Source organism: Mirounga leonina, unplaced genomic scaffold (genome assembly GCF_011800145.1).
Source record: "Mirounga leonina isolate KUSES-001 unplaced genomic scaffold, KU_Mleo_1.0 Mir_173, whole genome shotgun sequence".
In the NCBI taxonomy this organism is placed as follows: Eukaryota; Metazoa; Chordata; class Mammalia; order Carnivora; family Phocidae; genus Mirounga; species Mirounga leonina.
In genome coordinates, this window is record NW_023270447.1 from 73,878,425 (window position 1) to 73,892,938 (window position 14,514).

A 14,514-nucleotide genomic window follows, 5' to 3' on the forward strand; every position below is an offset into this window, starting at 1 on the left:
TACCCTCCCCATTGCTAACTGCTCTCCTGCCCACATTTAAAAATAAGGTCACTTTAGGGGCGCCTGGGTGGCTCAGTTGGTTGGGCGACTGCCTTCGGCTCAGGTCATGATCCTGGAGTCCCGGGATCGAGTCCCACATCCGGCTCCCTGCTCGGCAGGGAGTCTGCTTCTCCCTCTGACCCTCCTCCCTCTCATTCTCTCTGTCTCAAATAAATAAATAAAATCTTAAAAAAAAAAAAAAAAAGGTCACTTTAAACCTTTCCTGACTTGTAAGACTCTCCCAGTTACTGGGAAAAACTCAGGAGGGCGGAGCAGAGACACAGGGTTCAGCTCCCTTCAAGGAAGACCTTCTAGTCAGGAAGATGGAAGGGTTGGCCTCGGAAGGTAGCAAGGCTTCCATCTCTGGAAGTGTGCAAGCCAAGGGCAGAGGAGCATGTAGTGGAGGACTTGGAAGGACTCAAGCATCCACTGACAGCCCCCTGGTGTCCTCCAGGTCCTACAGGTAGATGGTTTTGTGGGAACACTGTGCAGCATCTCACCCTGTTGACCCATGCCTGGGCCTTCTAAGTCATCTGTTCTCCACCCCTGCCTCTTTTGTGAGCCAAGTTCTCATTCTCTACTACTTGCCTGTCCCATTCGGGGCTGGTTTGAACTCAGAGTCAAGCCAGGGAAGGTGCATTTTTCTTCCACAGGGTAACAGTTATCCAGCAGTTACCTTGCTAGCGTCACATTCTAGAAAGTGGCAGAGCAACACACAGTTAAGACTATGGTAACTGCAGTCTTACAGGTAGTCCTGGGCTTGCTGAGTGATCTTGGAGACTCCCTAAATCCCCAGCTCCTGATTCCAGAACCCACTGAGGTTTACATCAGACTGCTGCCTCACTAGCTCTCACTGGAAGGTTAGGGATTTGGGGGGCTGTGCCGTTGTGGTAGCTCAAGGGCTGAGATTTCTGGTTCTTCTTCAGACAGGTGGAGAAATATTTGTGTGGGGATTCAGGTCCCGTGGTCATGTTTGGGTGGAGGTCAGAGGTCAGCAAGGCTCCACAGCAGGTTAGATTCTGGGGAAAGCAGCCCCCTGGAGAAAGGGCAAAGGCCTGGGCTCAGATGCCAAGTACCATGTTCCTGGCAGGCCAGGAAGCAGGCTTCCCCGTTTCTAGTCCCTCCCTGCCTGCACAGCAGGGCCCCGGAGGATGTAGGCTCTTCACTGTGTTCTGCATACCCTGATGTCTCTGGAGATCCACTCATTCAACAGATCCCTGCGGGGCAGGTGCTGCAGTTCACACCTCCCCCCTGGCCCTGGCCTGGGCACGCATCTTACAGGCGCCTGCCCTGAGCCGTCCACACCGGTTGGTCTGCCCAGGGGCGCAGGCTGTTCCGGAAGCCGCCAGTCTCGGTGGTTCTGGCTGGAGAGGAGGGAGGGGAGAGGCCAAGTCCCGGGGCCGCTAGGGAGCGGCTCTGCCCCAGGGCCGAGGGTGGAGCTTTCCCAGTCGGCCGGGAAAGGGCTGGGCCCGGCTTACATGTGAGGGCAGGGGAGAGCGACGGCCGACTCTTTCCTGCGGAGTCCGGGTGGTGGACACGCTCGGACCGATTCCCGGGATCCTTTACGTGACTCTGAGCCGCGGATCACCGGATGTCCCCGATTCCCGGGACCCAATTCCCGACTTCAGATCCTCAGGACCTTGCAAGTCCCACCCCGGATTTCGCCCTGGGCTCCAGATTCCCGGAACAGGACCTCTGGCCGAGTCTGGATTTCCAGCTCCCGTACCAGATTCCCGATCCTGAGATCCCTGGATCCATAGCCACTGGCTCCTGCCCCTCCCCGGGTGCCCAGAGCCGGGCGCCCGCCGCCCGAGCGCCCCCGCACGGCAGGGCCGTGCCTGCGGTCCGGAGCCCTGGAGCGCGCCGGCAGCTGCTGGCAGGACCCGCTGGCCGAGGCGCTGAGCCGGGGTCGACCGCACGCCGCCGCGCCCCCCGGCCGGGGCTGCGCGCGAAGCCGGCCGCTCAGCGTGGTCTACGTGCTGACCCGGGAGCCGCAGCCCGGGGTGGAGGCCGAGGCGGGAGCCGAAGCGGAGCCGCTGCCCCTGCGCTGCTTGCGCGAGGCCTGCGCGCAGCTCCCCGGGCCGCGACCGCGACCGCAGCTGCGCAGCCTGCCCTTCGGGCCGCTGGCGCTGGGAGACACCGCGGCGCTGGATTCCTTCTACAACGCGGGTGAGCGCGCGCTGGGGGCGGGGCGGGGCCGGGGCGGGGCTTAGGGTCCCGGGGAGGGCCGAAAGGGGCGTGGTTCGGCGACTCCGGGGAGACCCCGAGATGGGTGTGGGGTCTGGGGGGGCACAAGGTGAGCTAGGCTGAGGGGTTCGAGGTAGGGGCGTGATAAAAGTGGAATTTAGGGGATCTGGAGCACGGCCGGGCTCGGGCTGGGACTTGTGGATCCAGGTCCGGAGCCTCCGGGGTCCGGGGTTGGGGCTTAAAGCACTCTGGAGTCGGCAACGTGCCTGGGGAGCGGGGTTAGGATCGCGGCGAGGCTGGGAGCGGGGCAGAGTGTGGTATCTCAAGACTGGGGTTGGAGGGCTCAGCCTCAAGACGATCTCGCGTGGAGCTCGTGAGGGCGGATCCGGGAGGTGGAGCTTGGACTAGGGAAAGGGGCCGTACTTGGGGGGCTGGAGTCCAGGGGCGGTGACACACTACTTCCGAGGAGCGGGCTAGAGCGGCGGAAGGAGAAACTAAGGGACTCTTAGGCCCGGGGTTGTGGGCGCGGGAGCTTAGGTTAGGAGGCCCCAGAAGTTGCGAGGTAGTGGGCGGAGCTGGAGGCAGGGCAGAGTCGCTAGGGGCGGGGCCAGAAAGGTGGCTATTCCCGCGCAGGTCATCCCTCCCTTCCGCCAACCCGGACGCCCCGCCCCTGACGCTTGTTCGTCCAAGAGTCTGGGAACCAAGCTATCTGATGGCCCTAAAACCGCAGCGTAAAAATGAAGTCTGACTCGGGCGCCTGGGTGGCTCAGTTGGTTAAGCGACTGCCTTCGGCTCAGGTCATGATCCTGGAGTCCCTGAATCGAGTCCCGCATCGGGCTCCCTGCTCGGCAGGGAGTCTGCTTCTGCCTCTGAGCCTCCCCCCTCTCATGTGTTCTCTCTCATTCTCTCTAGAAAAAAAAAAAAATGAAGTCTGACTCGACCTCGAGGACACAAAGACACACACGGCCTTAGACTCACACGACGCACATATATTGACTCACACAGGCCCTCGCAGACACTGTCACACACACAGGCACAGCACTGTCTACACAGGCTGCCGGTGCGGCCCCTTTCAAGAGACTGCGTTGAGGACTCGGGGTATGTCTGTGCAACACCTGCCTTTCACATGGCCTGGAACAGGCTGGTGGCTGGTGCACAGCGCCTCTCCTCCGTGCTCAGTGCCCACAGGCTCTGAACAGTGGGATGGAGGTCCCAGCCCGTTGAGCTCAGTCCTCTCTGCAACACCACAGATATCATCTGTTCTGTGTAAGAGCCAGAGGGACCTAGAAGGGGGAAGCTGAGGCCAGAGCAAAACTGGACGCTGCTGGAGTCTCATGGGAAGGCCATCTGAGCCAGGATGGATCCCCAGTCTCCTTCCCCACCGAGCTAGGCTTCGGGGCTCAGGGCCTCCACCTGTGTGCCCGCAGACGTGGTGGTGCTGGAGGTGAGCAGCTCCCTGGCGCAGCCCTCCCTGTTCTACCACCTTGGTGTGCGGGAGAGCTTCAGCATGACCAACAACGTGCTCCTCTGCTCCCAGGCTGACCTCCCTGACCTGCAGGCTCTTCGGGTAGGTGGCCAAGTGGCCGGTCGGGGCAGGCTTGGGCGGGGTGGGTGGGTGGGGCTACCCAGAATACCAATCTGACTGTCCCCTGCAGGAGGATGTTTTCCAGAAGAACTCGGTGAGCAGAAGCCACCCTTCGCTCCAATGTGCGCTTCGACCTCCACTACCTTTCCTGGCCTCCTCAGTCACCTCTGACCTCTCTCATTCCTCTGCCATCCATGTGGCCCTCTGTTTCCTATTGCCAACCTTCGTGACGTGTGCCCCTTCTCTGCTGTTCCAGTCCCCACTGGTGCTGACCTCTGACCCCCCTCACTGTCCCTCTCTAACCCGGTGCCGACCTCTGACCTGCCGATTCCTGCCTCCCCCCCACCAGGATTGTGTTGGCAGCTACACGCTGATCCCCTATGTGGTGACAGCCACTGGTCGGGTGCTGTGTGGTGACGCGGGCCTCCTGAGGGGCCTGGCTGATGGGCTGGTCCAGGCCGGGGTGGGCACTGAGGCCCTGCTGACGCCCCTGGTGGGCCGGCTGGCCCGCCTGCTGGAGAGCACGCCCACGGAGTCTTGGTAATGGGGTGCAGAGAGGGGGCACCAGGAGGAGGCTGGTGAGGGCACGGCGGGCTGGGGCTGAGGGACAGGCCCCATCATTCTCTCCCCCTCCCTCCTCGGCCGGGGGCATCAGTGGCTACTTCCGGGAGACCATGCGGCAGGACATCCGGCGGGCTCGGGAGCGGTTCTGCGGGCCGCAGCTGCGGCAGGAGCTGGCCCGCCTGCAGCGGAGACTGGACAGCGTGGAGCTGCTGAGCCCCGACATCATCATGAACCTGCTGCTCTCCTACCGCGATGTGCAGGTGTGTGGCGCTCAGAGAGGCCGGCGGGGTCAGAAGCACCCGAGTCCGTCTCCTGGCTGTGCCACCCACGCGCTGGTGGCTTTGAGCATGTGATCTCATGTCTCTGAGCCTCGGTTCCCTTACCCGTAATAGGGGATGATCGTGGCACGTTCTCCCAGAGCGGGAGGGAAGTTGGGGCATGCAATGGGTTCTCTGTGTAAGGTGTGGCGGGTGGGAAGACGGCGTGTCAGGGATGGGAGGGGACCCCAAACTCAAGGTTTCCCTCAGGGTCCCCCCCCAGAGGCCATCGTGCCAGTGTACGCCATCCCCCCCCCGCAGGACTACTCGGCCATCATCGAGCTGGTGGAGACCCTGCAGGCCCTGCCCACCTGCGACGTAGCTGAGCAGCACAACGTCTGCTTCCACTACACGTTTGCCCTCAACCGGTGAGTGGCAGAGCAGGGCTTAGGTCCTAGCCGCCTAGGGACATGGGTGTCTGCCATGTGGGGTCACTGCAGTGTGGGACCCGTGCTGTTCAGGGACTTTGCTGACCAGGGTCACACTGATGTCACGTGGGCCCTGGGGTTCTGTGACGGCTGCCTGGGGAGCGGTGGCCCGGCGCCGCTGCCGTCCAAGTGCTCCCAGCTGCCACAGTCACTGTCCCTCAGAGTCACGGCTGCTAGGAATCGCTGCTCTCTGGGATCATTACTTCTAGAAAGGCCGGTACTGACCGGAGTCACAGCCCTTCTGGGTTCATTATCGTCAGGCCTTTGGAAGGGTCTCTGCTTTCCAGGGTCTCGGGGTTCGTGGCTAGAGTGGGGCAGGGCCATCGGGTAAGCCCCCGGCCTGGGTCCCCTTTCCCTAGGAGGAACAGGCCCGGGGACCGAGAGAAGGCACTGGCCGTGCTGCTGCCGCTGGTCCAGGGTGAGGGCTCTGTGGCGCCCGACCTCTACTGCATGTGCGGCCGTGTCTACAAGGACATGTTCTTCAGCTCTGGCTTCCAGGACGCCGGGCACCGGGAGCAGGCCTATCACTGGTAAGGGGCACCGGCGAGTGGACGGTGGGCTGCAGGATGGGGCTGTGGGCATCAGGCCGGCCCTGAGTCCCCACCCCCACCCCAGGTATCGCAAGGCTTTTGATGTTGAGCCCAGCCTCCACTCGGGCATCAATGCAGCTGTGCTGCTCATTGCTGCTGGCCAGTGCTTCGAGGACTCTGAGGAGCTCCAGCTCATAGGTGAGTCGCAGCCCTGCACCCTCCTCCCACCGGCAGGTCGCAGAGGGGCCAGGGGAGAGCGCGGGGGAGAGGACCCCGGGCTGGAGCTGGGTCTGGCCTGGTCCCCTTTTGGACACACACATCCGGACGCTCATACCTGTCCTGGGCCCTCCTGAGCCCTTGAGGCCACAAGTGTTCCGAAGCCCACACCCGTGTTCCTTACACACCGAATTCGACATACACTTGTTCCCCAAAACGTCCTTGTGCCTGAGCTCCCGCTCCCACCTGAGAGTCATACCGAAGTTTTCACCTATTTCTCTGTTGTTGTTATTTTTTTTAAGATTTATTTATTTATTAGAGAGAGAGAAAGCAGGGGAAGGGGCAGAGGGAGAGAGAATCCCAAGCAGACTCTGCACTGAGCGTGGAGCCTGATGCGGGGCTTGATCTCATGACCCCGAGATCACGATCTGAGCTGAACCCAAGAGTTGGACGCTTAACTGACTGTGCCACCCAGGCCCCTCCCCTATTTCTATGTTCCTGCCCACATGGATGTTGCGGCCCACACCGGGGCTTTGCCAAACCTGCAACCACACTCCCTAGGGCCCATACCCCTCTCCCCCAGGCATGAAGCTGGGCTGCCTGCTGGCCCGAAAAGGCTGTGTGGAGAAGATGCAGTATTACTGGGATGTGGGCTTCTACCTGGGAGCTCAGATCCTCGCCAATGACCTCGCCCAGGTGGCGCTGGCTGCAGAGCAGCTGTACAAGCTCGATGCTCCCATCTGGTAGGTGGCCCCCGCTGCAATCCTGGCCTGGCCCCGGCCGCCTGCCCCTGCGTGGATGTCCCCTGGCATGCTGGCCTGAGCTCTGAGCCAAGTGACCTGGCCCCTTCCAGACCAGTGCCTACCACACCCAGTGCCCAGGTTCTGGCTACACCCTAGCCAGTCTGCTCTTGCTGGCAGTGCTTGCTGGGGGTTTGGGCTCAGTTGAGGACAAGGCTGTGTCTGCAGGTACCTGGTGTCCATGATGGAAACCTTCCTGCTGTACCAGCACTTCAGACCCATGCTAGAGCTTCCTGAAGGACCCCCGCACCGTGCCCACTTCTGGCTCCGCTTCTTGCTACAGTCCTGTCAGCCACTCAAGACAGCCTGTCCCCAAGGGGACCAGTGCTTGGTGAGGCCGCCCAGTGGGGGTGTGGGACCTGGGAGAGGGGCGGGCCCCTTCTAACCCACCCCGTTCCTCATCACCTGCAGGTGCTGGTCCTGGAGATGAACAAGGTGCTGCTGCCTGCCAGGCTGGAGATTCAGGGTACTGATCCCGTGAGCGCAGTGACCCTGAGCCTGCTGGAGCCCGAAACCCAGGTGAAGCCACTGCTGAGGCCCCCCCCTCACCGCTGTGCACCCCTTCTCCGGAACCTTTCTCCCTTCCGCAAACCACTCTCCCAGTCCCCCAGCCTCCCCCTGAGAGCCACCTTCTTCTGCCAGGACGTTCCCTCCAGCTGGACCTTCCCAGTGGCCTCCATCTGCGGGGTCAGGTGAGAGGCGAGACCTGGGCGGGGTCCGGGGAGGAGGGGCGCCGCCGCCGGCCGGCGGGGAGCGCTCACAGCGGTTCTTCCTCCCTTCCCAGCTCTTCGAAGCGGGACGAGCGCTGCTGCTTCGTGTACGCGCTGCCCCCGGCTCAGGACGCGCAGCTGTGCTTCCCCAGCGTGGGGCACTGTCAGTGGTGCGCGCAGCCTCGCGGGCGGCCGGGGTCGGGGGGGCGAGGGAAAGGAAGGGACGTGTGCCCTCGGTGCTCTCGGCCCAGGGGGGGCAGTCCCCGCCCAAGGTGCCCCTCCCGTCGGCCTGACCTCCCCCACCCTCAGGTTCTGCGGCCTGATCCAAGCCTTGGTGCCGAATCCGGATTCCACGGCGCCCGCGGAGGAGGCGGAGGGCGTGGGGGAGGTGCTGGAGGTGCGGCAGGGAGCCTGGGAGCGCGAGGGGCGGGGGAAGGGCCGGGGGCCCTGCTGAGCCCCCATCTCGCCCGCCCCCCGCAGTTTGATTATGAGTACACGGAGAAGGGCGAGCGGCTGGTGCTGGGCAAGGGCACCTACGGGGTGGTGTACGCGGGCCGCGAGCGGCACACGCGGGTGCGCATCGCCATCAAGGAGATCCCGGAGCGGGACAGCAGGTGCGGTGTGCGGGGCCGCGCGGGCGGGCTCAGGGGCCCGAGGGAGGGGGTCCGTGGGCAGAATGGCAGGGAACACGCGGGGCCGTGTGGTCTGGAGGGGCCTGTGGGCTGGGTGATAAGGTGGAGAAGGTCAGAGAGGGGCCTGGGGTGGGGGCAGGTCCTGGGGGCGTGGCCTGCCTGCTGCTGGAGTCGGGTGAGCATCTCTGCCCCAAACCGGCCTATTCCTCTCTTCCTCCCTGCCCCCAGGTTCTCTCAGCCCCTGCATGAAGAGATTGCTCTGCACAAACGCCTTCGCCACAAGAACATCGTGCGCTACCTGGGCTCCACCAGCCAGGGCGGCTACCTCAAGATCTTCATGGAGGAAGTGCCTGGAGGTACCTGCCCTGTGTGGGCTGGCAGTGGAACTGGAAGTGTGGGGCAGGGGGATGGGGCCATGCAGGGGTGGGGAACCCTCGGGGAAAATGGGTCCTAGCGTGTGTGGGTGGGGTAGCCCAGAATTAGCTGACACAGTGCACTGGGTGGTGATGGAGTCTGGGTCATGGCATGAGTGTGCCTGGGCCTTGAGCAGAGAGCTGAAGGCTGGAGTAAGGGGGTGCCAGTGATGATCTTGGATTGCGTCTGCCAGGCAGCCTGTCCTCCTTGCTGCGGTCAGTGTGGGGACCCCTGCAGGACAATGAGAGCACCATCAGTTTCTACACCCGCCAGATCCTGCAGGGACTCAGCTATCTGCATGACAACCGCATAGTGCATCGAGACATCAAGGTAAGGCCTGCAGCTGGTGGAGGGGGGAGAGAAGGACATATGGGTCTAGACAGAGACTGGCAATTTACATTAAGAAGGCCGACCCCTTTGCAAAGGGTGGGGAATTCATCAAGGAGGCTCCCTAGGGAGGGAGAGAACTTCAGACCTGAAGCCGAATCAGGTGCCAGCTCCCAGCTCCCAGCACCCATCATAAGTGGGATGGCAGAGGGAGGACGCTGATAGAGGCAGGGTCAGGCTGCGATTGTAGAAGATGGGATCCAGGGATAGGTTCCAGTTCTGCCATCAGGAGTCCAGCCTGATGTCCACTGAGCACAAGGTCCACTCTACTCAGGGGGACAATGTGCTGATCAACACCTTCAGTGGGCTGCTCAAGATTTCTGACTTTGGCACCTCCAAGAGGCTGGCAGGCATCACACCTTGCACTGAGACCTTCACAGGTAATGGGGTGTGGGGTGGGGAGTGGAGATGCTGACCTGGGACAGAAGAATTCTTAGGACTTCCAGGGAATGGTGTTTTTCTGGCCATGGAGTTAGAGCCCTAATGGGGCACGGAACCAAGGGCGGGTGATTGAGCCAGGGGTGAGGTGATAGAATCTAGAACTGGAGCTTGAGTAGCTGATGATGGTGAATTTAGTGCCTGAAATGCAGCCTGGAAGTGTCGATGCAGGCAAAAGTGTGTGATTGGGTTCAGAGGGGATGATGCTGTCCAGGATCCACTACTGTGGGTGAGGAAGTCGGAATGTGATGGAGCCCAAGATGAGTGAGGAAACTCAGGATAGATGTTTGACCACCAGGATAGGTGATGGGAATTGTTTGGATGACAGAGTTCAGGGTGGGCGTGGTGGCTAGAGGATGAGAGCCCCTGCCAGCCCCGCATCATCTCAAGCCTAGGTGAGCATTGTGGCTACCTCTCTTGCCCCAGGGACCCTACAGTACATGGCGCCAGAAATCATTGACCAGGGCCCACGAGGGTACGGGAAGGCAGCTGACATCTGGTCACTGGGCTGCACTGTTATCGAGATGGCCACAGGTCGGCCACCCTTCCATGAGCTAGGGAGCCCGCAGGCTGCCATGTTTCAGGTGAGACCCCTCACGGCCTGGCTCATGAGGTGGGGTGGGGACAGACCGAGCCCTGAACACCTCGAAACTTGACCTTTGTCTGTCCTCCCTGACCCCTCCCAGGTGGGCATGTACAAGGTGCATCCACCAGTGCCCACTTCTCTGTCAGCGGAGGCCCAAGCCTTCCTTCTCCGAACTTTTGAGCCAGATCCCCGCCTCCGAGCCAGCGCTCCAGCACTGCTGGGGGACCCCTTCCTGCAGCCTGGGAAGAGAAGCTGCAGCCCCGGCTCCCCCCGACATGCACTGCGGCCCTCAGGTAACACGCAGGTGGAGGGAGTGGGTGCACTGGGGTGAGGGAGGGGGCTGAATGGGGGGGGCCCGGGCTGACGGCCTCGTCCCTCCCTCAGATGCCCCTTCAGCCAGTCCCACTCCTTCAGCTGACCTGACCACCCAGCCCCAGACATTCCCACGCCCTCAGGCACCCTTTCAGCACCCACCCAGTCCCCCGAAGCGCTGCCTCAGTTATGGAGACACCAGCCAGCTCCGGTGAGAGCCCAGGGTCTTGGAGTGGCTTTGCCTCATCTGGGGTCGCCCCTGTACTTCCTCCAGAAAAAGTCCCCTTTGGGGGCCTGGGCACCTCCAGCCACTTGCGAGGATGGCATTGGGTGCCTCCTCCCAGATGCTCCGACTTGTAAGTACTGTGCCGCCTCAGCGCCAGGCTTCTCTGCCTTGTCCCGTGTGAGGTAGGCGACAAAGTAGGAGCCAGGATTCAAAGCCTGGGGTGGAGGCGGCCGGCCCGTGTTGCCACCCGCGTCCAGCCGCAGCCCCCCATTGCACTAGGGTGCCCGAGGAAGCTGGGGCCGAGGAGCCCACGTGCCCTGAGGAGAGCTGCGGGCTGAGCCTGCTGCACCAGGAGAGCAAGCGCCGGGCCATGCTGGCCGCCGTGCTGGAGGAGGAGCTGCCCGCGCTGGCCGGCAGCCTGTGCCAGGAGCAGGAGCAGGTGGGTGCCGTGCCGGCCGCGCCCGCCAGGAAGCCGGCTGATGGCCTCCCGCACGCCTCCACCCACCGCTCCCCCCCGCCCCCGCCCCCGCCCGCAGCTCTCTTGACTCAGGTGGGAGCCCACCCACTGACAACCCCTCTTCCTCCGCAGGGGCCCTGGCTGAGCAGGAATCATGTGGAACAGCTACTGCGCTGCCTCGGGGCGCACATCCACACTCCCAACCGCCGGCAGCTGGCCCAGGAGCTGCGGGCGCTGCAGGGGCAGCTGCGGGCCCAAGGCCTCGGGCCTGCGCTTCTGCACGGACCTCTCTTCGCTTTCCCGGACGCGGTGAGGGAGCTTTCTTGTGGTTCAGGCTGCCCAATAAGACGTAGTGAGCTCCCTGTGCCTGGCACTGTACAAGGACTTGATGTTGCAAGTTTGCATGTCTCCCCCAGGAAGATACAGCCATCGGCAAAGGGACATCAACCCAATCCTAGTTTCCCAGCTCCTCCCTCTGCCCCAAACCCGCCTACCCGACTTGCCTCTGGCGCAAGACTTTCTAGGTCTTTCCAACTCTTTCCCCACCTCTGAGGCTCGCCGCGCCCTTTCTCCCTCTCCAGGTGAAGCAGATCCTCCGCCGGCGCCAGATCCGCCCACACTGGATGTTCGTGCTGGACTCGCTGCTCAGCCGAGCGGTGCGGGCAGCCCTGGCTGTGTTGGGCCCAGGTAAAGCGGGGAGTGGAGCTGGTTTGCCTGAGGGCGAGGGTGTGACCCCCTTGCGGGCGTGACGTGCACACCGGACGCCGCTAGGGGGCGTGGTTGGTGGGGGTTAGCCGCGACAGGGGCGGGAAGGAGCGGCTGGGTACCCAGAGCCTTGCGCCCTCTGCCGGGTGTTTGGGGGGGTGTCCCAAATGGGAGTTCTCTCCCCGCCACAGCTCACCCAATCACTTGGGTTGGCAGAGGTGGAGACGGAGGAGGTCCCACCGAGGTCAGAGGAGTCGAGTAAAGAAGAGGAACCCCAGTCCAAGCAGCAGGAGACCTTGGTCCAGCTCAGCCGGCTCCCGGGGAAACCAGCGCAAGCACCCCCAACCCCAGTGGTGCAGCTGGGCCTCTTGCGAGCAGAGACTGACAGGTAAAGCCCCTGGGACTTGCCCCTGGCCTCTGGGCCAGCTTCACCCTCCCTCCCCACCCGCACTCCGTTCTACTGGCCCAGCCTCTGCGCTCTCCAACAGGCTCCGAGATGTCCTGGCTGAGAAAGAACGGGAGTGCCAGGCCCTGGTGCAGCAAACTCTACAGCGGGTGAACGGGGAGGCCGGGACCTGCGCCCTGGCCCCCGAGCCCCCAGGTGAGTGGGACCTGGCTGGGGAACATTCACGGCAAGTGCGAGACAGCTTCTGCCCGGAGGTACCCCTGCATTGACCACCTGACTTCTCCTCCACAGCTGCTCTCACGGTGGACCAGGGCCTGGTGCAGTGGCTACAAGGACTGAATGTGGATTCAGGCACCATCCAAATGGTGAGGGGGAGAGTGCTGGCCACGCTTGACCCCCACCCACCAAAGACTGCGTCTCTGCCCATCTTTCAGCTCTTCTCACTCTTTCCCTGATGCAGAGAATCTCAGTACTGGAAGAGCACTTAGTGTACCCGCCCCCCCCCCCCCCCCCCCCCCCCATGGTACAGATGAGAAAACAGGCCCCTGAGGGGTGTTACCTGCCCTGTAGCATATTGGTAGCAGAACAGAGCTAGAACCTGGGTCTCTGGACACATCTTCCTCTGATTTTCTTTTCCACTGTTTCTGCATCCGGGTCTTTATCCACAACCAGCTGCTGAACCACAGCTTCACCCTCCGTACCCTACTGACCTGTGCCACCCGAGATGACCTCATCTACACCCGCATCAGGTATGTCCTGAGCCCTCCAGGGATGACCCATGCATATGGCTCCATGGTGGCCAGATCCTGACCCCCCAGCTACATCAGGCAGACAGTGGGGTAACAGAGAGTCCAGGGCCTTATTCTGGCTGAGCCACACTGAGCCTGCTCTCCCCAGGGGAGGGATGGTATGCCGCATCTGGAGAGCCGTCTTGGCACAGCGAGCAGGATCCACACCAGTTACCCATGGCCGGCAGGAGGCTGAATGAGAGCTCAGAGACGGGAGGCAGGACCCAAGGATGGATGAATGGAGAAGACACAAGCAGCTTCTGCTACCCCCACCCCAGGACTCAGGGCCAACTGGAGAAGGCCAGGCGGGTGGGGGCAGGGTAGGGCCCAGGCCTAGCCCCAATGGGGGGAATCAACCACAGAGATGCCCCAAGCCTATCATCAGATACCACCAGGCACAGACTATTAAACAGAACACCTTTGTACACTTGGGCCTTGGCAACTTCTGAAGTATGGGGGGCGGGGAGGGGGGCGGTCCTGGGACCAGCTCCCTAAGGTCTTTCTGTCTGAGTCTAAAGTTCCTTCACCTGTTCCCTTCACTTCCCTCAGCCTTTCCTGCCATCACCCTCGCCGCCCAGAAACAGACCTCAGCCCGTTGCTGCCCTTAGAAGAGACTTTATTGGTTTCAGCCAAGGGCAGGCCCAGAGATGGGGGTTCAGAGAGGAGCTTGGTGGGGCTTGTAGGGCAGCTATGTCCTGGGGACCAGGTTGGTTCTGAGGGGCAGAAGGCCATCCACCCACTCACACGGTCGCTCCAGGAGTGTCTGCCACAGCTGCCTTTCCTCCGGTGTGGAGTCCATCCAGGGCACCCGGAGCCCATAGCTGCTGCCTGGACATGTGCAGACAGGGGTGAAGGGCATGGTCACACCGGACACCCTAGGTCCCAAGGAATACCTGCCGGGTCCCAGATTATGCAGTGCCACTCCCAGTTCTCAGTGGACACCAAAGCTCAGGAAAGGGCGGAGAAGTGCCCGCCCAAGGCCACACACTGAGCCCCTGTCTCTCAGCATCAGGTCTCCCCAGGGCCCTGCCCCACTCACCGGTGCCCAGGCTGAGGCGTGTGCCCCCCAGCTGGCGGCTGGCCAGGGCCCCATGGTCCCAGAGGGAGAGCTCAGCACAGGCCTGGCGCAGGTCAGCAGGCCCGAAGCCATCATAAACCATGGTGTGGTTGAACACAGGGCTGAGGCTGCGTCGTACCACCCTTGTCCGTTGGCGGCTGGCCCGGCTGTCATCAGGCAGCACTGAACTGTGGGGGAGGTGAGCTGGCAATCAAGTGGCTATCCCCTCACACCCCCAAGAACCAACCAGTCACCAAATCCTACTCATTCTCCCTCACAATGTCCATGCCCTCTGGCTCCCACCTGGGACCTGGCCTCAGACCTTCACTACTCGTGGACCTTTGGGCCAGCCACCTCTCAGGCCTCTTGTTTTTAAAGTTACAACTCTTATTCACAGGACCCCAGAGTAATGTCTCTGAAATACAGTTCTGCTACTTCCCTGTACAATGACCTTCATTGGCTCCCTGTTGCCCCCAGAAGTAGTTGCCAAACTTTAAAGCCTCAGAACCCTTTCTGCAAGATAAAATACTACTCAGAAGTAAAAGCAAAACAATGTCTGTGTGTGGAATCAGGGCTGGGAATTTAAAACCTGATCCCTCTAACTTCATTTCACTCTCTGAGTGTGGGGTAGCACCTGGAGGCACCCCTAGAGGTCCCCCAGAGCTTACTTTGAAAACCACTGAACTGCAAGTTCAGGGCCAAGCCCCACAGCCTGGCCTTCCAGCTCTTT

At 62.1% G+C, this 14,514-nt stretch overlaps 2 protein-coding genes across 3 annotated transcripts in view; one reads left to right on the forward strand and one right to left on the reverse strand.

The window, feature by feature from the left end:
* MAP3K6 (mitogen-activated protein kinase kinase kinase 6) overlaps positions 1-13,157 on the forward strand; it is a 15,153-nt gene extending 1,996 nt beyond the window's left edge. Inside the window, exons 2-30 of the mRNA XM_035019006.1 lie at positions 1,800-2,208; positions 3,654-3,793; positions 3,882-3,905; positions 4,161-4,351; positions 4,467-4,635; positions 4,954-5,060; positions 5,480-5,650; positions 5,736-5,848; positions 6,450-6,609; positions 6,835-6,997; positions 7,078-7,185; positions 7,309-7,358; positions 7,451-7,546; positions 7,686-7,773; positions 7,857-7,990; positions 8,237-8,364; positions 8,616-8,752; positions 9,084-9,189; positions 9,674-9,831; positions 9,934-10,126; positions 10,218-10,356; positions 10,651-10,810; positions 10,961-11,137; positions 11,410-11,515; positions 11,750-11,921; positions 12,022-12,134; positions 12,231-12,304; positions 12,612-12,688; positions 12,837-13,157. Of these exons, the coding sequence (XP_034874897.1) occupies positions 1,800-2,208; positions 3,654-3,793; positions 3,882-3,905; positions 4,161-4,351; positions 4,467-4,635; positions 4,954-5,060; positions 5,480-5,650; positions 5,736-5,848; positions 6,450-6,609; positions 6,835-6,997; positions 7,078-7,185; positions 7,309-7,358; positions 7,451-7,546; positions 7,686-7,773; positions 7,857-7,990; positions 8,237-8,364; positions 8,616-8,752; positions 9,084-9,189; positions 9,674-9,831; positions 9,934-10,126; positions 10,218-10,356; positions 10,651-10,810; positions 10,961-11,137; positions 11,410-11,515; positions 11,750-11,921; positions 12,022-12,134; positions 12,231-12,304; positions 12,612-12,688; positions 12,837-12,927 (3,954 nt within the window). The 3' untranslated portion in view covers positions 12,928-13,157. The remainder of the gene's footprint in view (positions 1-1,799; positions 2,209-3,653; positions 3,794-3,881; positions 3,906-4,160; positions 4,352-4,466; positions 4,636-4,953; positions 5,061-5,479; positions 5,651-5,735; positions 5,849-6,449; positions 6,610-6,834; positions 6,998-7,077; positions 7,186-7,308; positions 7,359-7,450; positions 7,547-7,685; positions 7,774-7,856; positions 7,991-8,236; positions 8,365-8,615; positions 8,753-9,083; positions 9,190-9,673; positions 9,832-9,933; positions 10,127-10,217; positions 10,357-10,650; positions 10,811-10,960; positions 11,138-11,409; positions 11,516-11,749; positions 11,922-12,021; positions 12,135-12,230; positions 12,305-12,611; positions 12,689-12,836) is intronic.
* Positions 13,158-13,326: 169 nt separating this feature from the next.
* Positions 13,327-14,514, reverse strand: part of SYTL1 (synaptotagmin like 1) — a 12,299-nt gene continuing 11,111 nt past the window's right edge. For both annotated transcript variants that reach the window (XM_035019376.1, XM_035019377.1), the window contains 2 exons: positions 13,767-13,972; positions 13,327-13,555 (listed from right to left, as the gene is read on the reverse strand). In XM_035019376.1, the coding sequence (XP_034875267.1) occupies positions 13,416-13,555; positions 13,767-13,972 (346 nt within the window). In that variant the 3' untranslated portion in view covers positions 13,327-13,415. The remainder of the gene's footprint in view (positions 13,556-13,766; positions 13,973-14,514) is intronic.